This window comes from Heterodontus francisci, chromosome 6, assembly GCF_036365525.1.
Source record: "Heterodontus francisci isolate sHetFra1 chromosome 6, sHetFra1.hap1, whole genome shotgun sequence".
Lineage (NCBI taxonomy): Eukaryota > Metazoa > Chordata > Chondrichthyes > Heterodontiformes > Heterodontidae > Heterodontus > Heterodontus francisci.
Window position 1 is genome coordinate 72,196,786 of NC_090376.1, and position 26,849 is coordinate 72,223,634.

The window sequence follows — 26,849 nt, forward strand, 5'->3', positions numbered from 1 at the left end:
AGACTGAACGGAGAATCTGTTTTTAGTGGTCTTGATTATACTTAAACTTCCCTTATGAACTGACTCCCCAGAAAAGCAAGTCTTGGGTCTTAGTGTGACTCCTGCCAGTTGATATTTTAAAAAGAATATAGCACTTTTTTTAAAAAAACTAACGTGTCAGCCATCACTCAGTGGGTAGCACTCTCACCTCCAAGTCAGAAGGTTCAAGTCCCACTCCAGAGATTTGAGTACATAATCAAGGCTGACACTCCAGTTCAGTATAAAGAAAGTGCTGCAATGCCATTATATATTGGAAGTTCTTTTTTAAGCATGGCTCTACATCTGTTGAAAATGCCACATTAGTTTGTTTAATCACATTGATGTTACCCAGAATTTCACTTGCCCAGAGTATTCTCAATCTGGTAACACAAAATGAAGACACGTCCACTGTTTTTAGTTAATTAGAACTGTACACAGTCTCCCATTCTGACTAACTCTTGGCCATACTTGTCAATATATTGTCACAAGGTGAGCTGCATTGCCCTTAATTGCTTATACCTAGGTGTCACTTTAACACACTTTCAAACAAGAGATGGCATCAGTTTTTGTTCAGTCACATACATGTGCAATATTTCCTTCATCACAATAATTATCAAAAAATAATGTTTGTTTGTGTGTTGTTATGGAATTAGGCTAGACCGTTGAATGCCTCTACCTGTTTTGGCCCAGTACATCCTAAATTTATTCCCACTGTCCATACTCTCACGCATTATTTAATTTGATGATATACTTGCAGAATTTCCCAGCATGTAATCTGTGCATGATGGAGTTGAAGAGTGTGGCCCTCATCCTTTGATGATTTGACAGTTTCTTTTCTTTTTCCAATACACTTGGAAAGAAATTCACCATGCACAGAAATGGGGTTTCATTTAAGATATTTACTAATTACTGTCTCCTTGATACAGAAAAATTCTATAATCTGTGTCTTGGGTTGTTGTATGTCAAATAGGCAGGGTTAATTTCCTTACTTGAATTTGGTTTTAACACTGAAGGTGCCATGATGTTAAAAAAAGAGAAAATATAAACATACTTTGGGCAGACTTTTCAACTTTGGCAGAAGCATACAATGGGCGAGATCTACTCATCTTCCCATCATAATGTCCTTTAAGGAAGGAAATCTGCTGTCCCTACCTGGTCTGGCCTACATTTGAGTCCAGACCCACAGCAATGTGGTTTACTCTTCAGTGCCCTCTGAAATGGCCGAGCAAATCACTCAGTTGTCAAGGGCAATTAGGGATTGGCAACACCAAATTTTAACGGCAACATGAGGAAAATATTTTACACAGCAAATGGTTAGGATCTGTAATGCACAACCTGAAAGGGTGGTGGAGGCAGATGCAATTGGAGCTTTTAAAACAGAATTGAATAATTATCTGTAGAGAAAATTTGCAGGGCTATGGGGAAAGTGCAAGGGAGTGGGATTAGCAGAGTTCATCTTGCTGAGAGCCAGCATGGACATGACAGGCTGAAGGGCCTCCTTCTGTGCTGTAACCAGTCTATGATTCATTCTATGATCCACATCTCAAGAAATAATTAAAACAAAAGCTGCCCAATTATTCTTAAATCAAGCGGGGCACAGAATGAGTGGCCAATCCAATCTTGCCTGCTTTGGCTCTGAAGCTAAAAGTTTCAATGTTTATTACAGTGGGGATAAGAAATGTATCCCTATGTCACTCAATTTTCTTTAATCTACTGTATCACACCATGAATCCTCCATTTAAACAATATTACTGCTCTGTTGGAACTAACAAACTTTCCCAATATCACCTGCTTCCTACTGTAATCATTTTGGTTTTATAGCAGTGATAGCAGGGCGGCAGTGGCGCAGTTGTTAGCACCGCAGCCTCACAGCTCCAGGGACCCGGGTTCGATTCCGGGTACTGCCTGTGTGGAGTTTGCAAGTTCTCCCTGTGTCTGCGTGGGTTTTCTCCGGGTGCTCCGGTTTCCTCCCACAAGCCAAATGCAGGTTGATAGGTAAATTGGCCATTATAAATTGTCACTAGTATAGGTAGGTGGTAGGGAAATATAGGGACAGGTGGGGATGTTTGGTAGGAATATGGGATTAGTGTAGGATTAGTATAAATGGGTGGTTGATGTTTCAGTGGCCTGTTTCAGTGCTGTATCTCTAATCTAATATTGCCTCCAGTTCAAAATCTGTACACCAGAAACTTTTGCACATGTAATAAATCTGACAACAGATTATATAGCAATGTACAAAAGGAATGAGACCACCTCCTCTCAAAATTCAAGAAACATACATTACTCCATTCTTCAGATCAATCAATTTATTTCACTAAAATATTTATATGACCCCCTTTTCAATTTGCCAATGCTTTAGACTCCACTATTTCTGTTGACAATTTGCTCTACATATTTGATGTCAATTATTAAATCTAAACTACCTGTTTATATTCCTTGTTTTGAACTGCAGTCTTAATGCAATGATTCACTCCTGTGCCCAATGCAAAATCTTCTCACATGTAGAAAGATTACTGGTAAAGATAAACAGTTTGAAGTACTAGGCTGAGGGAAGGGCCAGACTCTGTCAGATGACTGTTCTGATCATTGTCCCACAGCAGTGCACTCTGGTTCCACTCGGCCCTGGGTGACTGCCATCCTTTCTTCAACCGGCAGCTGCAGTGGCTTCTTAGCCAATAATAGAATGTATATTAAAAAGTAAAAATACAGATAATGTGAGAAAAAAAAAGGACACAATCTCTGAAACAAAAGCAAAATACTGCGAATGGTGGAAATCTGAAATAAAAACAGAAAATGCTGAGAATACTCAGCATCTGTGGAGCGAGAAAGAAATAACATTTCAGGTCTGTGACCTTTCATCAGTTCAAACTCCAAACCCTCACAACCACTTTGATTTTCTCTGGCTGAACCAAAATGTATGCAATTGGAGTCCTATTTTGACCCACGTTGATCTTCCAACCCCATATCCTCTCCATCACAGAGACTGCCTACTTCCACCTCAATAACATTGCCCAGCTCCAACCATCTCCCATTGACACTCTCCTCCATGCTTTTGTCATCTCTAGACGCAACTACGCTCATGGTCTCCTGGCCAGCTTTCCATCCTCCATATACTTCAGTTCCTCCAAATCTTTTCTGTCTCTATCCTATCCTGCAGGGTCCTTCTCACCCATCAACCTTTTGCTGACATATACTGGCATCAACCCTTATGTTTCAAACCCTTACCCTTCCCTATCTCTAACCTTCTCAAGCCCTACAAATCCTCTCGGAATTCCCCATTTCTCTGATGCTGGACTTTTCTGCATTCTCACCCAATCACCTTCAGTCATCTAGGCCCCATGATCTGGATTCCCTCCCTCATCCGCTTTTCCTCCACCTCCCTCTCTTTCTTCAAGGCCCTTCGTCAAATCCAACTCTTTGATATAGATTTTGATACCACCAACTAATATCTCCAACTTTGCCTCGGTATACATTTTTGTCTGATTAGGCCTCTGTTTTTGTTTGGTCATAGATCCCAAAGTCTGGATGTATGCTCCTTCATCAATTCATAGCATCCTCGATCACTCCACCCACTTCCCCTGTCTGCTTCCCTATCTTCATCCAAAGCCTTCCACTTTCAAGGGGGTGGCAGGAAGGCTAGGGAAGAGGTATGCAACGGAGCGGAGGGAAAAGAGAAATAATGCTGGTGTTGGAGGACTGTACAGGAACCCTATTAAAACTAATTTATTTTTTACAAAAATGTAATATAAAGTAATTTAAAAACTTAGAAAACTATCTGAAGGTTCTAAAACTCTCAGATTGCTGCTCACAGTGGAACTTTGGTCCAGGTCACAACTGGGTGATCTCTGTGGTTAAGTCAGAAAGAAGGTTATCTATCCTGGAGACCAAGAATGGAGCACCCAGAGTCAAGTACAATTAATAAAAAAGACTTTGGTGTGACAAAATAAAATGACTTCTCCCTTGTTTTCACAATAGGGAAAATAGCATCAATGCTTTAAGAAACTTAACAGGGAAAGCCACGTCAAGAACAGTTGCACCAGGCAACTGAAGTAGGGGATGGGATCGGAGAGGAGTGGGTAGCCTGAGACACTAGTCCCAAGGTGAAAATTGGATGAGTGTAGCAGTGGTAACAGGGTAGGAAGCAGGAGTGGTGGTAAGTAGGAGAAAACAGCAGCAGTAGCAGAAACAAGCAGGAGAGAGGGTAGGTGCTGGGGATGCCAATTTGAATGAAATGGCAACGGCTACAATAGGGAAGGACAGCCACAAACCAGTGAGTGGCATCTGACAGGACCAAGGTTGGAAAAGATCATCCTTTCCACTTAGCCAGAAGCAAGTATAATCAAAAGATAAGCACCATAATGTAATCTAGTGTGCAGCCTCAGAGAACTGAAAACAGGACAAAATCCTAGCTTAACACAATAAATAGAAAAACTGAAGGATGAAAATAATGTGACAAATAATGGAACACAAAATCGTGATGGGGAAAGTGCTGCAGGAAGTTGGTGTTCAATTTACAGAAGTACACACATAAGCAAGACTTTGGATATATATTAATCAGATAAATGGACACTTCAGGACTGAAACAATAGCAAATACCTGATCGTCATCAGTGCGATACAATGGTTCTTTCACAAGCAACCTAAAAATGTGGCAAGCCCAAAGTAGTCTCGACTACCTGTCACACATTAAAGTAGCTGCCTTCAGCTTTGCACACAGCGAGTTCCTGATTTCAGTTGTATCTGAGAGAGAAGTCAAGCACAGGTCGAGTATTTCCCAGAGAGTGGGAAAAACAAATATTTAAAATTGCAATCACCCACGTCATTCCCGTGCATCACGTACTAGTGGTTAGAGAGAATCAGAAGCCCAGCACCAGATCACTTGTCTGGTCTCTTGGCTTGGGTGGGGAGACCTAAAAAAGGGGAAGGAGAGAAAAATTAAATGTAAAAATTAACATTAACCCCCACCAGAGGATAAAGGGGACATTTTACTTTAAATTTCAAGAACATGTGGCAATAACATATTAGTGCACATTTGGAAGATGCAGATATAAATAGATTTGTGTCTCATGATAACTGCAATACCTCAGAAACACATTTGCCACACAATTCTTTTGGCAACAACTATATCTTATACAAAAAAATTAACTTAGTGCCAGAATGTGAACCTGAAATGAGATTTAGCAAACCAGGCTAGTGGTCCTGCTGCCCTTGGGAGCAATAAATCCCTCACTACAATTGTGGGTTCATTTTCTTCTTCCAGCTCACCAGGCACAAAAGAGTGGAAAATGTAACTTTTTTTACTGGTGACTGCATCAATATAACTGTTCTCATTTCTAAAATATACACACATGTTCCAGTGAATTCACATTTCAGCCAAGAAAGCCAATGCACACTTAACAAGTTACGAAGAATCATTTTGGCTTAAAAAGTCACCTATTTTCAAAGACATTGCTCTTTAAAATAAACACACTTTTATATGTTTGAATATCTTTCCAAACTTTTTTACCCTTATTTGAATGACATGGGCAGCTCTGGAACATCTACTGTCATACTGGACTGTACAATTCTTGAATAGAACATGGAGTCAAAAGAGTTATCAATTAGAAAAACTAAAAGATTTAATCAACAACTGGAAGTCACCCTCAGGAATGACTGTTTCTGGCACTAGACAGGGTACAGAGGAGATTTATGAGGATGTTGCTGGGACTGGAAAAATGCAGCTATGAGGAAAGAATGGATAGGGTGAGGTTGTTCTCCTTGGAACAGAGAAGGCTGAGGGGAGATTTGATTAAAATGTACAAAATTGTGAGGGGTCTAGATAGAGTGGATGTGAATGCCCCAGTTACCTTAGCGGAGAGGTCAGTGACTAGGAGGTACAGATTTAAAGTGATTGGTAGAAAGCTTAGAGGGGTGATGTGGAAAAAGCTTTTCACTTAGAGGGTGCTGGGGGTCTGGAACTCACTGCCTGAAAGGGTAGTAGAGGCAGAAACCCTCAACCCAACTCATAAAAGGTATTTGGATTGCACCTCAAGTGCCGTAACTTGCAGGGCTATGGACCAAATGCTGGAAGGTGGGATTCAAACCGGTGGCTCATTTTTCGGCCGACGCAGACACAATGGGCCAACTGGTCTCTTCCTGTGCCGTAAACTTTCTATGATTCTATGATTTATGCTAAGCAGGCGAACTAAAAAAAAAATCAAAGGACAAGTACACCAATTTCTGATTTAAAAAGGGAGAATCTCAGCTTTTAATTGAGCCAAATAATATCTACAATAACAATCCATGTACCACTGTAGTTGACAAATTATTGAAATAAAAAAAGTATCTTACCCAAAAAATCAATTTTTTTTTTTTAGCATCACAGCATTTTCATCCACACTAACTACATTGCTATAAAGATTAGCAAAACAGGTTTTATCATGCATCATAAAGGATTTCACTGTTATTTTAGGGCAATGAAAATAATATACAGTCTTCAAGTGGACTTGTATTTATTTTTCCATCCTCTCCCAATGCACTGACTCTCACTGGGGCATAGTGTCATGGTAACTGGCAGTCCTCTGGCATTGCCCAAGTAGTCATCTTTGAGCTGTTTAACCATAAAGGGGCTCTATAAACAACCTGATCCTGTCCTTAGCTGACAACTACGTATCTGTACTTTCTAGCAGGGCTCTCTGAATGGCAACCAGAAGTGGAAACTCTGGCTAATTTTCCTTTCCCCAACATTAACACAATCTTCTTAGTGACCCACATTCGCCACATTTTGATTATGTAGCTGCTGTCCCATTCCATTGCCCCTACCCAAAAATACAGACCTCATAGATGTTGCACACACTTCCCACTTCCATAATTAATAAGCAAAGCAATCACTCATACCATAATCCCTGAGCCTCACACATTCTGTTTCCCTATGCTTATCTGAACCTCAGTTATACATTTCCCATGCCACGATCAATCATACTACATCCACCCCACACATTTCCCAGATGGTAAACATACACACACACACACCAATCGTGTAACCTCTTCCCATAATTGTGAACTACCCCAATTCACATGCACACAGAGCAGCAATAGTCAAAAATATGAATCTTTCTTGATGCGTGCAACCCTTGAGCACAAGGTTACAGAATCTGTGAGATATAATCAGCATTACCCCCTTACTGTTTGTTTTATACTAACGTGTGACAGCTGCATTGACTTTGACTTCTTTTACATTGGACTGTCATTACACTATGATCTGTCCACAGTAAACAAGCAATCTCCCAGCAAACGGTTAAGTGTCAAACGTCTCTGTGGTAAACACTCTCCCTATTTAATATCTTCCTCGTTCAGTGTGTGTTATCAAGTACAGTGTAAGCAAAAGCCAGAAATAGGTGGAATAGATCCAGAAGCAAAACATTGAAAGACCTTTGTTTTTGTTAAACACTCTGTCTGCACAGGAATTGGGGGCGGATTCAAATTATTGTAACCTCGAGTATGCAGTGACCTCACTGCAACAAAACAAGCCACACTACATGTGGAATCCTGGGAAACTACACAGACAAGGGTGGAGACATAATCACAGTTGTTAGGAGTGAGTAACTAAGGCAATAAAATGGACTCTGAGTCAGTGATATTTCTAACGGAGCCGTAAAACTTGGACAAATTAAAGGTGCCTTCAAGTTGAAGCAGCACAGAGAGAAAAGAAACTGCAAATTGAGAAATTATAAAATATTTTTAAAAGGGCAGAACAATTGCTTCAAACTTAATTTATAGTTACAGGTGTATCTGTGCCCATCCAGAGGATAGTATGACATTTTGTTGAGTTTAGTATTCATACAAAGCAGTTTCAACTTTGCAATATTAACAGTGCTGTAAATGTTTCAAAATAGTAATGCGATGGTTATAATTAATTATCTTGATATGTGGTAAATTAATAGATAGGGAACGCATGTTGGTATAAACTTAATGTTTGAGCATAAAAATGTTTTGATATCAGGGTTAGGCTCACAGGTAGTATGATTTATATATACCCTCTTTGAAATAGTCACCAATAACAAACTATTTTATACTTGTGTACCACCGTTAACATAGCATTACATAAAACTTACAGCACAGAAGCAGGCCATTAAACCCAACCGGTCCACACCGGTGTGTATGCTCCACACGAGTCTCCTCCACCCCACTTCATCTAACCCTACCAACATATTGTTCTATTGCTTTGTCCCTCACTTACTTATCTAACTTCCCATTAAATAAATACAAGCTATTCACTTCAACAACTCCACGCGGTAGAAAGTTCCACATTCTATTGTAATGATTTTTTTTAAACAAAAAGGGGAAGAAGAAATTGTAACAATAATTGGAAGAACTAGTGGAAGCAATTGAAGGCAAAGTGAAAGTGGTGCACATGGAGGAACCTTTTGAAGTGGGTGTACGGAGGGTGGTGAAATAAAGGGGAAGGTGGTGTAGCAACCCTGCTGTAGAGAGGCATGATAACTGAAAGCTCTTCCAATGACAGTGAGATAGATACACATTTGCCTGGACTTGGCAAGCTGAGCTGTAGGACTGGAGGAGGTTGCAGAAGAGTGGAGCAAGCTTCTGGAGGAATGTGTAGATGAGGACAGCCATAGGTAATCACATAGGATGTTGATGGTAATGCCACAGAATGTCAAGAGGAGGTGATTACACTCCTTTTTTGTTGGCAGTGGTCATTGCCTTATGAAGCACAAATGTTACTTTCTACTGATCAGGCAAAGCCTTGATTTTCTCTAGGTCATGCTGCATGCAGGCATGGACTGCTTCATTATCTGAGGTATTGCAAATGGAGCTGAACCCTGTAATAATCAGTCAACACTCCCACTTCCGGCCATATGATGGAGGGTAGGTCACTGAAGATATTTATTGATATATATTGCACATAGATTTATTCCAATCAAATGTGAAACTTAGTTTTGGCAAAATGCAAATTCTGTTCTAACCTGAGTGGAAGTTGTATCCCAGCCATATATGATCAGTCAAGTAAAAATGAATGAAAAATGTTGAAAAAAATTTGTATTCCAAGTTTTTAGAGTTCTACACAGTTGACAAAGAAACCACAAAAATATTTTGCATTACTACCCGAGTATTGTTGCTGCTTGAAAATCAATTCTCCACAGCATGAATTCACATACCAATCAGCGTAAGGTAGAAATGGACATAATCTCTCAGGAAGGGGAAAAAAAAACACCATTTTGGCACATTAATCTATTTGCTTCTGGCACAAACATAGTCTTGCATTTATTTGGGACAATGACAATGTTGGGCCAGCTAATTCAGTAGTGCAGCTTGACTGACTCCATTAGTGAAGCCATTGATATTAGCATGTGAGCAACAAAAACACATTTTCATGCATACCGTTCCTGTGACATTAAATTGGTAAATAACATGCAACTCAGGTGAGAGGATAATGACATTTAATTTTAACATTCCCTTTGACAAGTTATATTAAAACCCATTGTTGCAGTATCTGGTTTCAAACATTTAACGAAGATAATTTAATAAGACTAGTCTTAACTGCTATAAGAAAACATTCATTCATGGGATGGGAGTGTCACTGGCCAGGCCGGCATTTATTGCCCATTCCCAATTGCCCTTGAGAAGATGGCGGTGCGTCACCTTCTTGAACCGCTAGTCCATATGGTGCAGGTACACCCACAGTACAGTTAGGGAGGGATTCCAGCATTTTGAGCCAGTGAAAGTGAAGTGGTAATATAGTTCCAAGTCAGGATGGTGTGTGACTTGGAGGCGAACTTGCAGGTGGTGCTGTTCCCATGCATCTGGTGCCTTGTCCTTCTAGGCGGTAGTGGTTGTGGGTTTGGAAGGTATTGTCAAAGGTGACTTGGCAAGTTTCTGCAGTGCATCTTGTAGATGGTACACACTGCTGTCACTGTGTGTCAGTGGTGGAGGGAGTGAATGTTTAAGGTGGTGGATGGGATGCCGATCAAGCAGGCTGAATATCTTGGATGGTTTCTTGGTAATACAGGCTAGAGAACTGGGGTTTTCTCGTGTGTTGGTTAACTGGTGCTCTGAGTTCATTACTTTCCTGCGATGGGATTTAGCAAATAGCCTTTTACTTTTCCCATCACCTTCAAATGTTAGAAGTGTACTTAAAAAAAAATGACTGATGTAGAAGGTTAACATGTCCTTAGATAACATTTATTTAATAGCATAAAACATCCACTGAGCTGACAAAAAAGGACCCAAATCCTGGTAAATGTGCAATTCTTTGACAAGAAGAGTACATGAGAGAGGTTACATTATTAATAAAGCCTCAGAAAAGCACTCAGAATACAGATTTAGACTGTCAGTGCAAGTGAGATAATATAATTGGACAGTTCTAAATTCAGAGATTCTAAATGCGCAGAGATTCTCTACTCCAGATGCTCAGTTCACCAACACTTTGTTCAGATGTGCAGCTCCTGGATAAATGGTGAATCAATGATGGCCCATTTCACACTCCCCAAAACATCACAAGAGTTTCTCATGCTGCCAGTCCTCTGGGTCTAATAATGCAAGCCTAAACTCCCACTAGTGCCAAACTCTTATATGAATTAAACTCCAGTTAGTCATTCCACAGTAGCATTAATTATATAAAAAACATTGCAGTCCAGTTGTGCCTCAATGCTGAACTCCCGCTGAGGCTAAACAACACACTCTTCTGGGTTTTGCATTATATAAAGAGGTACAATTGATGGATTCTGCTAACAGTTATATTTTATTTATATTAATTGTGTCAAGGACTACTACTCTCCAATTGGTTTTCGTTACATAAGTGACAGCTGATGCCCAAGAACTGCCCATAATGAAAGTACTTAGGCCAATAAACTGGAATCAAAAGAATTCTCAATAAAACAAATTGAAGCCTGAATAAGTTGGATGACAAAAGTATTCTTTATAAACTGCATATACACAAATCTATACATTTTACTATGCATTGCAGGAGTTACATTTGCTAATAAACAATAGCGCAAATAGTTAATTGGCTTCCATAGCAAACAGAATTGGAGTATTGTTCATACAACAAAGAAATATAGTGCGCAGTAATCAAGGTCTGCACACGGATTAATGCGGATTAACTAGTAACTAATGGCTTCTTACTTTTTTGTATAAATACATTGGCAGGGATTTAACAAGTGTTTGGGCAGTCCCCATTCAGAGCTGCATGAAAGTGAATTTAAGGCATAAAATTGCTCTTGGATAGAGGACACAGATTCACCAATGTCACACAGAGAAACAATAAAGTTAAATCACATAGGAAACAATCTTCATCCGGGATACTTTTGAGACAAATTAGATATAATTCAGGACAATAAAGGAAACCTTTACATTATATCAGGTCTATTGCATACACCGTTTTATATGCATTTTGATATCAACTGAAGCAAAGAGAATGAGCTCAGGTGACTCCAAATTTACATCTTAATTACAATATTTAAGCAGTATCACACAGAAATTATCTAGTTTTCTATATATACATATATAGGAGTTACAAGGCATTATGTATAAAAAAGAAAAAAAAAGCAGATAGAAAAGCTTAAGTCATCTATCAAAGCAGCCAAGACTATTTAGAAACACTAGGCAATTCTTCAATCCACATGTTTAAGAAGTACTTCAAGAAATATGGAAGTACAGGAGGAAATTATGTAAGCAACGAACAGGATCACAAAGTCAGCATTAAAGGGCAGATGCAGTATAATGTGGATAAATGTGAGGTTATCCACTTTGGTAGAAAAAACAGGAAGGTAGATTATCTGAACGGCTATAAACTGAGAGAGGGGAATATGCAACAAGACCTGGGTGTTCTCGTACACCAGTTGCTGAAGGTAAGCATGCAGGTCCAACAGGCGGTAAAAACGGCAAATGGTATGTTGGCCTTCATAGCGAGAGGATTCGAGTACAGGAGCAGGGATGTCTTGCTGCAATTATACAGGGCCTTGGTGAGGCCAGACCTGGAATACTGTGTGCAGTTTTGGTCTCCTTATCTGAGGAAGGATGTTCTTGCTATAGAGAGAGTGCAGCAAAGATTTACCAGACAGATTCCTGGGATGGCGAGTCAGACGTATGAGGAGAGATTGAGTTGGTTAGGATTATATTCGCTGGAGTTCAGAAGAGTGAGGGGGGATCTCATAGAAACCTATAAAATTCTAACAGGACTTGACAGGGTAGATGCAGGAAGGACGTTCCCGATGGTGGGGGGAGTCCAGAACCAGGGGTCATAGTCTAAGGATACGGGGTAAACCTTTCAGGACTGAGATGAGGAGAAATTTCTTCACCCAGACAGTGGTGAACCTGTGGAATTCGCTACCACAGAAAGCAGTTGAGGCCAAAACATTGTATGTTTTCAAGAAGGAGTTAGACATAGCTCTTGGGTTTAAAGGGATCAAAGGATATGGGGCGAAAGCGGGAACAGGTTACTGAGTTGGATGATCAGCCATGATCATAATGAATGGTGGAGCAGGCTCGAAGGGCCGAATGGCCTACTCCTGCTCCTATTTTCTATGTTTCTAAAGTTTTCTTTCACTATTTTGTATAAGGAATTACTGGCCCAAAAAGTATAAAGTACAAGGTATTTGGAGATGGTTAGATGGTCTCACAAACCAAATAAAAAGCTCAAAAAGCTTAACATTCTAAACACGAGACGCATTACTGCAAGCAACTATAAAATTAGAAAAATATGGTTTATTTTTGGTGCAACAATTTCTTGGCAGGTGGCATAAGGAGTTGACTGAAGTTAATGGTTATGTCCAGTGATGACAATCAATCTGTGTTCACTTGAAAGGCAAACAGAGTACGTCTTACCACTCTCAGACAGTACAGCATTGCTAGCACACGGCAGTAAAAACCCTACCAACATGTGGTCTCAAATACGCATAGCTTAGTAAAACTTGCCACTTTTAGGTAAAATAACTTCTATTTTTGTAGCACCTTTAAAGTTAAAAAACATCCCAAGTAAAAGCAGGGAAACATACATAAAACCAATGAATAAATAAATAATTGGGAAGGGGTGGGGTGTTGGCCAAAACCCATAGTCACAGAGATGGGTTTTCAGAAGAGGAAGAATGGGAAAGGAACATATGAAAAGGGCTTTATGGAGGAAATACCAGAGAGCAGGTCACTGGCGACTCACAGCTCTGCCACCAACGGTGGAGGTGAAAAAGCTAAGCGATCCCATAACCAATGGATCAGATCTAAGCTCTGCAGTCTTGCCACATCCAGCCGTGAATGGTGGTGGATAATTAAACAACTAACCGGAGGAGGTGGCTCCACAAATATCCCCATCCTCAATGATGGGGGAGCCCAGCACATAAGTGCAAAATATAAGGCTGAAGCATTTGCAACAGTCAGAAGTTCTGAGTTGATGATCTATCTCGGCCTCCTCCCGAAGTCCCCAACATCACAGATGCCAGACTTTAGCCAATTCGATTCACTCCGCGTGATATCAAGAAACAACTGAAGGCACTGGATACTGCAAAGGCTATGGGCCCTGACAATATTCCAGCAATAGTACTGAAGACCTGTGCTCCAGAACTTGCTGCACCCCTAGCCAAGCTGTTCCAGTACAGCTACAACACTGGCATCTACCCTGCAATGTGGAAAATTGCCCGGGTATGTCCGGTACTCAAAATGCAGGACAAGTCCAACTTGGCCAATTACCGTCCCATCAGTAAAGTGATGTAAGGTATCATCGACAGTGCTATCAAGCAGCACTTGCTTAGCAGTAACCTGCTCAGTGACACTCAGTTTGGGTTCTGCCAGGGCCACTCAGCTCCTGACCTCATTACAGCCTTGGTTCAAACATGGACAAAAGAGCTGAACTCAAGAGGTGAGGTGAGAGTTACTGCCCTTGACAGGAAGGCAGCGTCTGACCAAGTATGATATCAAGGAGCCCTAGCAAAACTGAAGTCAATGGGAATCAGGGGGAAAACTCTCCGCCCTACCATCTTCAGTTGCTTCATCAATGACCTTCCCTCCATCATGAGGTCAGAAGTGGGATTTTTCAAATGATTGCACAATGTTCAGCACCATTCGCGATTCCTCAGATACTGAAGCAGCCCGTGCCCAGATGCAGCAAGATCTGGACAACATGCAGGCTTGGGCTGATAAGTGGCAAGTAACATTCACACCACACAAGTGCCAGGCAATTACCATCTCAAACAACAGAGAATCTAACCATCTCTCCTTGATGTTCAATGGCATTACCATCACTGAATCCCCCACCATCAACATCCTGGGGGTTACCATTGACCAGAAACTGAACTAGACCAGCCACATAAATACTGTGGCTACAACAGCAGTTCAGCAACTGGGAATTCTGTCACTTCCTTCATCAACAACACACAGTGGCAGCAGTGTGTACCATCTACTACAAGATGCACTGCAGCAACTCACCAAGGCTCTTTCAACACCTTCCAAACCCGCGACCTCTACCACCGAGAAGGACAAGGGTAGCAGATGCATGGGAACAGCACCACCTGCAAGTTCCCCTCCAAGCCATGCACCATCCTGGTTTGGAACAACATCGCCGTTCCTTCACTGTCGCTGGGTCAAAGTCCTGGAACTCCCTTCCTAACAGCACTGTTGGTGTGCCCACACCTCAAGGACTGCAGCAGATCAAGAAGGCAGCTCATCACCACCTTCTCAAGGGCAATTAGCGATGGGCAATAAATAATGGCCTGGCCAGCGACGTCCACATCCCATGAACAAATAAAACAAAACTCACTGTTTTAACTGATCAGTGGTACAGATCTTTAACATGCGATGTGACCCCTAAAATGACAAACTGAAAATGATACTTATGGAACTGAGCACTTAAGTTTCAGCCTTGTTCCTTTCTTCCTACCACTCCAACAAAAAGCATACAGACTATTTTTCTGATGCATTTCTGTACTCAGAGGAACTGTAACAATGTCATTAACCTTCATTTTTATTTAAAAGAGTCAACTTCATCCATGGAAATATAAGTAATTTAGAGAAGTCAATGGCAGCCTTCTGAGTGCAACCAATTGATCATATCACAAGCGAAGACTCTCTCACTAAAAACATGTTTACGATGGGACACAGGAACAATTGATTAAATATCAAGACAACAAATCATGAAGTACCTGAATGGTGCCAGAATAAGGGTTGGGAAGGAATATTAGTGATACAAGATATATCACATTAGTATCAAAATTCTATTACTGGGTAATAAACTGCAAACAAACTACTGCTTTAGAGTCATGATAAATATTGAGAAACTGAAAAATCAAATGAGCTACCATACTGCAGAACTAAAGGTTTTTGATATGTACATACCGTATAGCTGCCAAGCTTACACTTTACACCTCCCCATCCAGGCTTGACTAAACCATTTTTTTGAAATAAAATATTTACATTTACTCCCTTTTCTGGATCTATATAATGTGCCAGTTCCAAAGGGAAGATGATCTGCTGCCAGGCTTCTGCCAATGTTGCTCCATAAACAAACACCTGGAGGTGCCCAAGAATGGCCAGGATGCCTCCTTCAGTCTTACACAAGACCCCATAGGGAAAATACCCTGGTTTCTGCTTGGTATGCCCAATAGCATGACAGATCAGTAAATGCAGTCTGAGGGATTGCAGGTCCAACCCCACATTCTGCCACTATGTGGCAGTGCTTGGCGTCACCACACTGCCCATATCAGGTTTATTTTCAAATGGACCATGTTCAGTACCTGCACATTTCTTTGAAATTCGATGCTACTGTGGCAGGTAGAAGTGTGATTAAGAGAGGCTACCTTTCATATAGACTTGGTTTCAGTAGTACATCTGACGTCAGCCTCCTATTTCATTCATTCCAGGAAGAAGCAAAATGGATATAGACTTATTGAGATTGCCTGACGTTGGGACTAAGAAGGGTGGAGAGTAGGGTTGGTGAGATACACCGCAATCCCGGGGGAGGGGGGCGAGGCAGCCAAAACAAAAAAGTTAAAGGTTAAGGAATGAGGCCAAATTACATAAAAAAAACAATATAAGGATTTGCAAGGGAGGCAGGGTTCAAAAGCAAAACAAATGATAGAAATTGCAACCCGAATAAACCAAACACTACACAACATCATGATGAAAAGCTGTAGCAGTGGAAGAATTGCAGGACAGTTAATATAATCCAGACGCAAAAATAAACTGTCGCCGTGTCACAGGCAATGACAGTATTTTTTTTAAAAAGCTGTGAAAAATAACGTCAGGAACGCACGATGAGGATAATATTCATATTTTCTGGAAAACGGTCTTGGAGTTTACAGTATGAGTTTAAAATCAATCTCGCAGACAGACTTAAGCACCAACTATCGTTTTCAATTTCACAGCAACGGTCACCTTCCCAAGAAGGGAAATTAGCACGAATGCCCACAAAAACATTGGAGACCTGCATCAACTGGAGGCTTCTAACGGCTAAAATGAAATCATTCCATCTGACAGCTTTACCATATTTAACACTTGAAATAAAACACGTGTCCCTATAGTAACAATGTTGACAAGTCCCAAATTGCCATTGTTCAAACCTCAAGTCCATGTCAGTCGGACATTAGAGCATTCTATATTAACTCGCGACTTAGTTGGAAGATAACTGGTGTTTTTATAACAGTTTTTACTTTCGAAAGTTGTAATTCTTGAAAAATCTGACCAAAATTGGTAAAAATTATTTACCTTTGGCAGTGTGCAGCCTAACCCATATGTTTTGTTCAGGATCTAAAACAAACGCTAGTTGAGCTTTATGTTGCTCATGGCATGCAGTTAGTCCCTAGATACTAATACTGCACTGGTTTTATTAAAGTTGCTCTTGTTTGATCGGCTGCCATTCTCTATACATTAAAGGGCGAGGACACCTGGCACTGATGTTGTAGCGTTCTGAAACTATCACTGTTTAGAAATACATTTCAGGCATCATTCTTACTTACATATCGCCTCAACTTCTTTTCTGGTGGAGATTTTCTTAACCAGCCGCAACAAACTACCTCTCCTCCGCTCATCCTGCCCAGTGCGTTTATTACAAGGACAGTGCAGTCACATTCAGTGAAACGTTAATGATTTTCCTCTCTCAAGTTTCGAGCTGTCCTGCAAACGGAGTTAGTAGATATTCCGTTAAATCGCAATCACAATCTCCAACAGTCACTCCGAGCCCCGATGTCACTGCACCAGCTGCCGGGGCTCATGTAGGAAGTAGCGAGCAGAGCTGTTGTTTCCAGCCACTGCGCCGCGCCGCGCCCCGCCTACAGCCGCTCTTAAAGGCGAACGCCTCCTTTAATAACGGCGAAATAAAATATTTCCATTATATTGGTTAAATTAAAACAGATTTTGTGGGTATTTTTTGAAATAGAGTTGTCTTGCTCATTTTGCAAAAGCTAAGCCCCAGGCTGCGACTGGCTTCGGCGCAGATGGCGAACAGCGAAGAGGCGGTGGGAGAGGAAGATGTGCGGATAGAAGGATTCGAGCGGAGGATAGGGAGAACTCTCCATACCGAAAATCGGGGCTTTGCTGCTAGATGTGGTGATTTAGTTTTTAAAATCCAATTGACATTTCAATCATGCTGAGTATTGCCAGCACTTTTTGTTTTTATTTCAGCTGAAGTTCAGTGTTGGGATATAGAGCTAGGATTATAAACATATTTGTAACAGATTTGTTCCATAATCTGATTATGTAATAAGACCGGCTGGTTTCTGCAGAACTGTTTTAAAACGGTCAGACGTAGCTATAACGCTGACACTCCGTTAGAAAATATGAATGTTTTGTAACTGGATGTTCCAAAATAGATTCCCCTCCCTCGCAATTTGAAAGAGCGACTTACACAGGGTGTTGCTGATTGGCACGAGCAGCCCTCGGGTTACTCACCCTAGTGGCCAATCATATATGAAGTAAAGCACATATTAATAGTGGTAGCTATTAAACTAGCGGAAAAATCACAGAAATTAGAGTCGTGCTGAACGCAATCTGCCCTCTGCGATCTTTTGCGCCGGTTACGCCGATATCTGGAGAATTATGCCCAAAAAAGCACAAGAGTGGAAACTCCAGGCCCGTTTTTACTTAATTTTGGATCAAAGCTGATCCTTCTTACAAATGTTCGACAGTTCAAAATATAATATGAATTTATCCAGAGAAATGCTAAACTTCCATTTAAGCATCGAACTGGTGGTCGGATTTCAGTGTCATTGCCCCGACTCCTCATTGTGTGTGAAGTTATGACCGTCCTTAATTTACCTTTTACTAGCTTGAATTTATGTCTCCTCCTACTGTACTCTATTTAAAATTCTATTTCCATTTCTCTATCTATATACCTCTTAAGATATCTCTCACCTTTAAGACCAGCTTTTGTTTGCTCCTCTTCAGTAGAAATCTCTATCAGAGGGGTGGGAGGAGGCTGGCACAAACCAGGTGAGCTGAATGGTTTGGTTCTGTGTTGTACATAAAATGTAATTCTATTCTCATTTTGGAGTGTGCTGATGTCCCTCTTGGAGAACACTCAAAAATATAACCAGTTTTATTACAACAGTCACTGACTACACTTCAAAAGTACTTCATACTTTGCGATGTCTGGTGGTTGTGAAAAGCGCTATTTAAATACAAGCCTTTCTCTTTAGTAAATGTTATAAATGGGAACTTCGAGCTTATATTTCTGCCACAAGAAATGCAACTAAAACGGAATATAGAATGCAGCAAATTCCAATAGAAAGCTACAATTGACCAAAAATAGCTTAGAAACATATTTCTATAGGTGGTTATAGGAGTAAGAGGACTTTGGTAAAGGTTTAAACACAAGTGATTGAATGCACACAGCACCAAGAAGTTTTAAATCCCCATCGTTTTAAAAGTGTACACAAAAAAACCTCCAAACTTGGCAAGTACATCAACTCATTCATCTGCTGGCATGTAGCTCTTCTCCCCAGCTACCAAGACTCTCATTTGGAAAATAATGTGTTACTTCTTTCCTTGAAATATGCCTTGGTTAATCTGGTGAGGACATTGCACATCTTGCAACATTTGAGTAATGGTGTAGAATTTTCTGGATCCTGCTAAGATCAGCTCCTTTCCTCAGTGCCAAAAGCAGATTTTTCCTTTGCCAGACTTCCAATAAAGAACATTATAACTAAAGAGTCAATGTAAATCTGGGGGCTTGATGACTTAAAAGTACTGATCTGAGATAGAGTTGTGATGATAAAATGCTGACAAGAAGTGGCTGGTATATTGCTTATGCTGCAAAACATATTGTTCTCCCCTCTCCCTAAAGGAGATGCCCAGAATAGCCTTTATATAGCTTTTTAATGTAGAAACCATCCCAAGGAGCTGCACAAAGGTGCAAGGCAAAGAAAAATGGATGTCAAGTCAAAGGAAGAAAGATTAGAACGGGTGACCTAATACTTGATTGAAGAGGTTAGTTTTAAAGAGGGGAAAGACAGGTGGAAAGGCAGAGTGGCTTAGAGAAGCAATTTCAGCGCACAGGATATAGGCAACTGAAGACACAGATGCCAACGTTGGGGTGGAATGTGGCCATGCATGGAGTCAGAGGAATGGAGAGCTTGCAGAGCCTGCCCTAAATATTTAATAAAGATTTCCTTAGGAAAATTGATGGGAGACCTTTGTCTCAACTGTATAAAAATATTTCAGTTACTGGAACATGGGGGTGGCACAGTGGCGCAGTTGTTAGCACCGCAGCCTCACAGCTCCAGCGACCTGGGTTCAGTTCTGGGTACTGCCTGTGCAGAGTTTGCAAGTTCTCCCTGTGACTGTGTGGGTTTCCACCGGGTGCTACGGTTTCCTTCCACAGCCAAAGACTTGCAGGTTGATAGGTAAATTGGCCACTGTAAATTGCCCCTAGTGTAGGTAGGTGGTAGGAGAATGGTGGGGATATGGTAGGGAATATGGGATTAACATAGGATTAGTATAAAATGGGTGGTTGTTGGTCAGTACAGACTTGGTGGGCTGAAGGGCCTGTTTCAGTGCTGTATTTCTCTATGACTAACATTAAATATCATTTGAGGATACATGTGTCCACATGTATTGCCTAAATGATAATGTCAAATACAAAATTTTTGTTTGACAGCTTTTTTCACCTTACCACATCTCCCCCCCTTTCCTGAGGACATCATCTCCTTCTACGGTATGATTTTATAGCTGCCAGTTACTCTGCAGTACCTTTTGTAAATGGCCATTCATGTGTAAATAGTGTGTTGGCTCTCAGGTGAGTCACAGCTGAACCCCATCTTGATCTAAATGTTCACACGTGCACTTTCCGAGAAGTGTCACTCGATAGTGGCCAGGAGCAGGAACTCTGGCTGACTTGCCTCCTCCTCAACCCATAAGTTTTAAGATCAAGAAAGATGTGCCCACTGCCACCCTGTCAAGATTAACTAACTTTGCACAAACCAAGTAACCAACCTGGAATCTTCCACTCTGTATGGTTCAGCTATATATTGCATAGCCAAATGAACTGCCAGGGAGGGGAGCCACATTTGTTTTATTTATTATGCATGTGGTCACCGTTAAGATGCACAGAATAACATGGAATATAAAAGATATTAAGCCTGTGTGACAATGACTTGCCACAATTATCCCCATTCAAATAACTTCAGATCTACAGTTGGACCTTGTGGCTGCTGCCACCTTATGGTCATATAGTTTGCATATTACAAGCAATTTCTGTTAACTATTTATGCAAATTGTTTTGAATAAGCAAATCCAATTTATAGTGGAAGGTGGACTAGGTTAGAAGAATTTTTGGTTAATAAACCTCTCGGCTGTACTGTACCAAGTTTATCCAATATACCAGGAAATGTAATCTTGGAACAGTCTCAATTGATTTCAGTAGATTTAAAGGATCTTGGTTAACAAGACAAGCCATTTTAATAGTACTTGTAATCATTACATAACGCCAAAACAATATTTCACTGCCTACTGCATTCTATCCATCCCCTTCCTTGACTACTTACTGCGGCTAAATTCCAGCCTCAATCTCTCCAACACGCTCCTTGACAGATTACAGTGTTCTGTCCGACATGAACTCCAACTCATCCACAACTTCATTCTATTATTGGTCACTTCTATGAGCTTTCCAACCCTAATGCACTGAACTCAAAAACAGTCCCCATTGAAAAATTCTTCATGGTTCACCCCTCCCCACTTCTGTAACCTTCTTCAGCCTCATTTGCTGGGCTCACGGTCTGCTGTTTTGACCCTGGCCTCTTTGCACTCCCAATCCCTCCTCTTCACCTGTGGTAGTACATCTGTTAATTATTTTGCGGTCACACTCTTGAATGCTCACACTAAACCTTCTTATCTTGTTCCTTCACTTCCCTCCTTCAAAAGCCTCTTCAAATCTTACATTTTTGACTATTTTTTCTGCCATTTTCCCCATTCTACACAGCCACACATCTATTTTTGTCTCTGAAGCATCTTGGTACACTTTATTTTATCTAGCTGCTGGTGCCACAATTATAAATCTTAGTCCAAAAATTCCTGACAGAAAGAATGCTTCCACTATTCTTGTTTCAAATGAAATACTGCTGCAATTTGCTTTATGTGCATCTGCACCCTTATTTTACACAGAGTGTAAATCCAACTGGTATAAAAGGACCATGGCATAAACGAATCTGTACTAAGAAAGCATGAAACCAAAAAATGGATACAGTATAAGCAGCTCATTATCTGAACAGATGTGTCCATACAGTTCATTTTAGCATAATTTGATGTAATTACCATTTATTCCATTACAATAAGGCCCAAATTACACTATACAAAATGAACATTATCACTAACCTGAGCATGGCCTTGCTGAAAGAAATAGAAGTTAATTTCTCTTGCTACCCGAGGGTATTTACTAATTGAGAACAAAGATTATCAAGCCTGAAGAAATCTGAAAGAATGGCACTCAAGCATAGTTAGTCTTTCAATTATATAAAAAGGATGCATCGTGGGAGTGTTTCTCCAGCATTTATCAGAAACGAGTACAATAACTATTGCCACAAATGCTTTTGAATTTTCAGTTTCACTTCATTTAAACACTTTTTATTTTGACATTGTTTCAGGTTACAATGATAAGTCACCTTCCTCGTTTCTGAATACAAATCAGAGATATCCATTTTGCATGTCAATGTTTAAGGACTGTACAGTTCAAAAAAATACTCTCCGTTTAGTGAGTTCGCAAGGTTCAGTTTTGCGTGAAATAAAAACTTTAAGCATAAAACACGATTTATTCCACTAAGGTTTATAAAAGGCAAGAGTGAGAAAACCTTGGAAATGGAATAACATCTTTAATGTTCACAACACCCAAGACACACTGCAAATATCGCTCGAATCCAAATCCAAATCCTCCATGTGGTACTGATCCAAACTGACGAAGTTCCTCATACCTACAAGTTAATTTAAAAAGCAGAAGCATTACATACATTTTTAATTGCAGTATGTCAATTCCAGTTTAGAGTTGGATACAATAGGGACCTACCTAGTTTGTCAAGAAATCTGCTTGGTAAAGTTATGGCTAGATCAAAGATTTTTAAAATAAATGGCACTTATGCAATTATTTTTGAAGAACAGTTTGCAGTATTCATGGTGCAATATTGTCCAGCATTCACATAAAAGTATATTGTACAGGAAGCTACTGTCGTGCATCACATATAGATGACTTATTTATTAAGTTGGGTCATGAAGATACAAATTGGAGAAAGCAAATTAAGATCACATTTATGGGTTGTGTTCGCATCAATGCTATTATACAGCACAGAACACGTGGCTTACGTATTTATATGCTTATAACAGGTTATTTAGGTGTCAATTTATTTGAATCTAGTCTAATTCCTTTTAGAATAGTGTGATAGAGTAACTGTAGATACTAATGAAGGCAGAGTACTACAAACAAGGATTTAATGTAATATGACAACTTGTATTGATATAGCATCTTTAACACAATAAAACGTCCCAACATGCTTCACAGGGGCATTATAAAGCAAACTCTGACACCAAGCCACATCAGGCAACATTAGAGCAGATGGCCAAAACTCTGGTCAAAGAGGTCAGTATTAAGAAGTGTCTTAAAAGAAGTAAAAAGCGGTAGAGAGGCAGAGAGGTTTCGGGAGGGAATTCCAAAGCTTAGGGCCTAGGCAGCTGAAGGCACAGCCACCAATGGTGGAGCAATTAAAATTAGGGATGCTCAAGAGGCCAGAATTAGATAAGCACAGTTATGAGGGTTGTGGCGCTGGAGGCGATTGAGGAGTTATGGAAGGGGAAAAGCCATGAAGGGATTTGAAAACAAGAATGAGAATGCAGATCAAGACCACTATAAAAATGATTTTCTACATAGTACGTTAGCCCATTGACCATTAAAGTTACTTTCAGAACCGATGGAGATATCAAATTAGTAAGAGTAGGTTAAACATTCATCTACACAACAACCACCACCTGCACGTCTATTGTTCCTTTAATGCAGAAAACTTTGTGGTTTATGGGGGGCGGGAAGGGGGAGGAATAAAAATAGATGAAATAAAGGAATGGACAATATGCCACTCAATGATGCGATGGTGGAATTAAAGTGATCTTAAATGATGGATAACGTGGGGGTTGAAGCTCGGTTGTACAATGGACAGGACTGCAAAGTTTATGTAGTTAGACTATGCAAATGGCTGCAGAGGGAGAAGGCTCAGTTTGGAGCTTTGATAGGGATAAACATGAAAGCAAGGGCAAGAGTGTCTGAGCAAAGGATCCATCAACGACGTCAGTTGGCAAGCAGGCCAGAAAGATAGTTTAATGGTCAAGACTTTAGTTGGAAGGGGATTGAGGAAGTCGGAGGACACTGTCATGGAAGAGATTAGGGAGAGAGATTGGAGAGAAACTGTGAATTGATGGGGGAATCAAAGCTAAAGATGGAAAACTAGAGGGAGAAAAGGAGGTATGAAGAGGTAGCTGGTCAGATGGTCTCAATTTTAGACATGAAGGATTTCATCAACTAATCACTTTTGGTATTAGAAAGGGTTTTGAAGAGGCTTTTTGTCATGGAGAAAAGTCGTCTTTGACTGAAAGATTGGCCTTGCTTGCATGATACAAGAGGAGGATTTTACTGAGAAGATCAAAGCATCTTCACGTGACTGGACCAAAGTTGGCAATGAATGACTGGATCAGCTATGCACTAGGTGCACTTGAATTTTCAGCCCTCTAAATTAAAGGAGCAGAGATGGGAATAGTGCTGGGATGGAGTGGAAGGTGGGTGAAAATGACAAAGCAGGGTTGGGAGATGGTGAGTAATTTTAGGGGGGTGAGAAAATCAAAGGCAGAGCTAAGACAGCAATTTAACAGGTTCACAGTGGTAAAGGCATTGTGATGAGTGGATCGCCAGACGTGAGGATTTGGAGTTTGAGACCAAGTTAATGATGGAGCTAAGGAAGTTTTTTTTGCCATAGGCAGGTGGGTGAAGGGAATGGATTGAAGGGTGGTAGGAGGATGAAGATGGGGCTCATCGGCGATTCAGATCTCAGGAGTGAAGTTAATTTCAGGACTTAAGACAAAGTACTATTACAGAAAATCTGCAGTAAAGAAAAGCATGGGGATTATAACCATACTTAAGGATTAAATCCTTTGAACGACGAAACTATAGTTTTCTGAGTACTCAATTTAAAACTGTAATTGCTTACCATTTGTAATTGTCTTTATGACCATGCCTGCGAGAGAATAATATCAGTTAGATTCATTACTATATGGGGGTAATTCCTTTGGCTCTTAACTTCAATAAGATTACAAAAGTTTTCTAGTCTTTCACAAAAACTTCAGGATGTAATGAAGATGTTTTCCTTCTCCATTTAGGTGTCCTTTGCTGGCAGCATGACAGAAATGACCTCCTGCATACTGAACAGCGTCAATCGAAAACCAGATTTTCCTTTCCCTTCTGAGTAACTAACCATCTCATTCACCTGACTAACGTCCAAGATCAATGTAAAGCACACTGAAGCTAAATTTGGGAACCACACCAGTTGAAAATATTGCAGTGTATTATTAGCAACACCAATATGCACTTTTAATAAAAGCACACTATATACTGGCCCTTCAATTTGAAGTATAGTCTGCCATGAGTGAAAATGTTTGCAACATTTTGTTTTCCTTTTACCTGCTCTATGCACAAATAAATATTGGAACTATTGAAAAAAGAAAAAGTAGATATTAAACATGTTTCTTTTCTTTCTTTGGCCTCCATATTCGAGAGACAATGGGTAAGCGCCTGGAGGTGGTCAGTGGTTTGTGGAGCAGCGCCTGGAGTGGCTATAAAGGCCAATTCTAGAGTGACAGACTCTTCCACAGGCGCTGCAGATAAAATTGGTTGTCGCGGCTGTTAGACAGTTGGCTCTCTCCTTGCACATCTGTCTTTTTTCCTGCCAACTGCTAAGTCTCTTCGACTCGCCACTCTTTAGCCCCGCCTTTAGGACTGTCCGCCAGCTCTGGCGATCACTGGCAACTGACTCCCATGACTTGTGGTCAATGTCACAAGACTTCATGTCACGTTTGCAGAAGTCTTTAAAGCGGAGACATGGACGGCCGGCGGGTCTGATACCAGTGACGAGCTTGCTATACAATGCGTCCTTGGGGATCCTGCCATCTGCCATGCGGCTCACATGGCCAAGCCATCTCAAGCGCCGCTGGCTCAGTAGGTTGGATATGCTAGGGATGTGGGCCACTTAGAGGACTTCTGCTTTGGAGATACAATCCTGCCACCTAATGCCAAGGATTCTTCGGAGGCAGCGAAGATGGAATGAGTTGAGATGTCGCTCTTTTTTTTTTTAAGAACATTACAGCGCAGTACAGGCCCTTCGGCCCTCGATGTTGCGCCGACCTGTGAAACCATCTGACCTACACTATTCCATTTTCATCCATATGTCTATCCAATGACCACTTAAATGCCCTTAAAGTTGGCGAGTCTACTACTGTTGCAGGCAGGGCGTTCCACGCCCCTACTACTCTGAGTAAAGAAACTACCTCTAACATCTGTCCTATATCTATCACCCCTCAACTTAAAGCTATGTGCCCTCGTGTTTGCCATCACCATCCGAGGAAAAAGACTCTCACTATCCACCCTATCTAACCCTCTGATTATCTTATATGTCTCTATTAAGTCACCTCTCCTCCTCCTTCTCTCCAACGAAAACAACCTCAAGTCCCTCAGCCTTTCCTCGTAAGACCTTCCCTCCATACCAGGCAACATCCTAGTAAATCTCCTCTGCACCCTTTCCAAAGCTTCCACATCTTTCCTATAATGCAGGTGCGGCCTCACCAGAGTTTTGTACAGCTGCAGCATGACCTCGTGGCTCCGAAACTCGATCCCCCTACTAATAAAAGCTAACACACCATATGCCTTCTTAACAGCCCTATTAACCTGGGTAGCAACTTTCAGGGATATATGTACCTGGACACCAAGATCCCTCTGCTCATCTACACTACCAAGAATCTTCCCATTAGCCCAGTACTCTGCATTCCTGTTACTCCTTCCAAAGTGAATCACCTCACACTTTTCCGCATTAAACTCCATTTGCCATCTCTCAGCCCAGCTCTGCAGCCTATGTCCCTCTGTACCCAACAACATCCTTCGGCACTATCCACAACTCCACCGACCTTCGTGGCATCTGCAAATTTACTAACCCACCCTTCTACACCCTCATCCAGGTCATTTATAAAAATGACAAACAGCAGTGGCCCCAAAACTGATCCTTGCGGTACACCACTAGTAACTAAACTCCAGGATGAACATTTGCCATCAACCACCACCCTCTGTCTTCTTTCAGCTAGCCAATTTCTGATCCAAAGCTCTAAATCATCTTCAACCCCATA

General features: G+C 40.9%; 2 protein-coding genes across 2 annotated transcripts in view; both read right to left on the reverse strand.

Moving 5' to 3' along the window:
• The window catches only part of gab2 (GRB2-associated binding protein 2), a 415,117-nt gene extending 397,782 nt beyond the window's left edge, over positions 1-17,335 (reverse strand). The window contains exon 1 of the mRNA XM_068033914.1: positions 16,955-17,335. Coding sequence (XP_067890015.1) covers positions 16,955-17,026 — 72 coding nt within the window. The 5' untranslated portion in view covers positions 17,027-17,335. The remainder of the gene's footprint in view (positions 1-16,954) is intronic.
• A 4,701-nt stretch (positions 17,336-22,036) lies between these two features.
• The window catches only part of nars2 (asparaginyl-tRNA synthetase 2, mitochondrial), a 94,135-nt gene continuing 89,322 nt past the window's right edge, over positions 22,037-26,849 (reverse strand). The window contains exons 18-19 of the mRNA XM_068034421.1: positions 24,668-24,694; positions 22,037-22,396 (exon numbers count right to left, since the gene is read on the reverse strand). Coding sequence (XP_067890522.1) covers positions 22,252-22,396; positions 24,668-24,694 — 172 coding nt within the window. The 3' untranslated portion in view covers positions 22,037-22,251. The remainder of the gene's footprint in view (positions 22,397-24,667; positions 24,695-26,849) is intronic.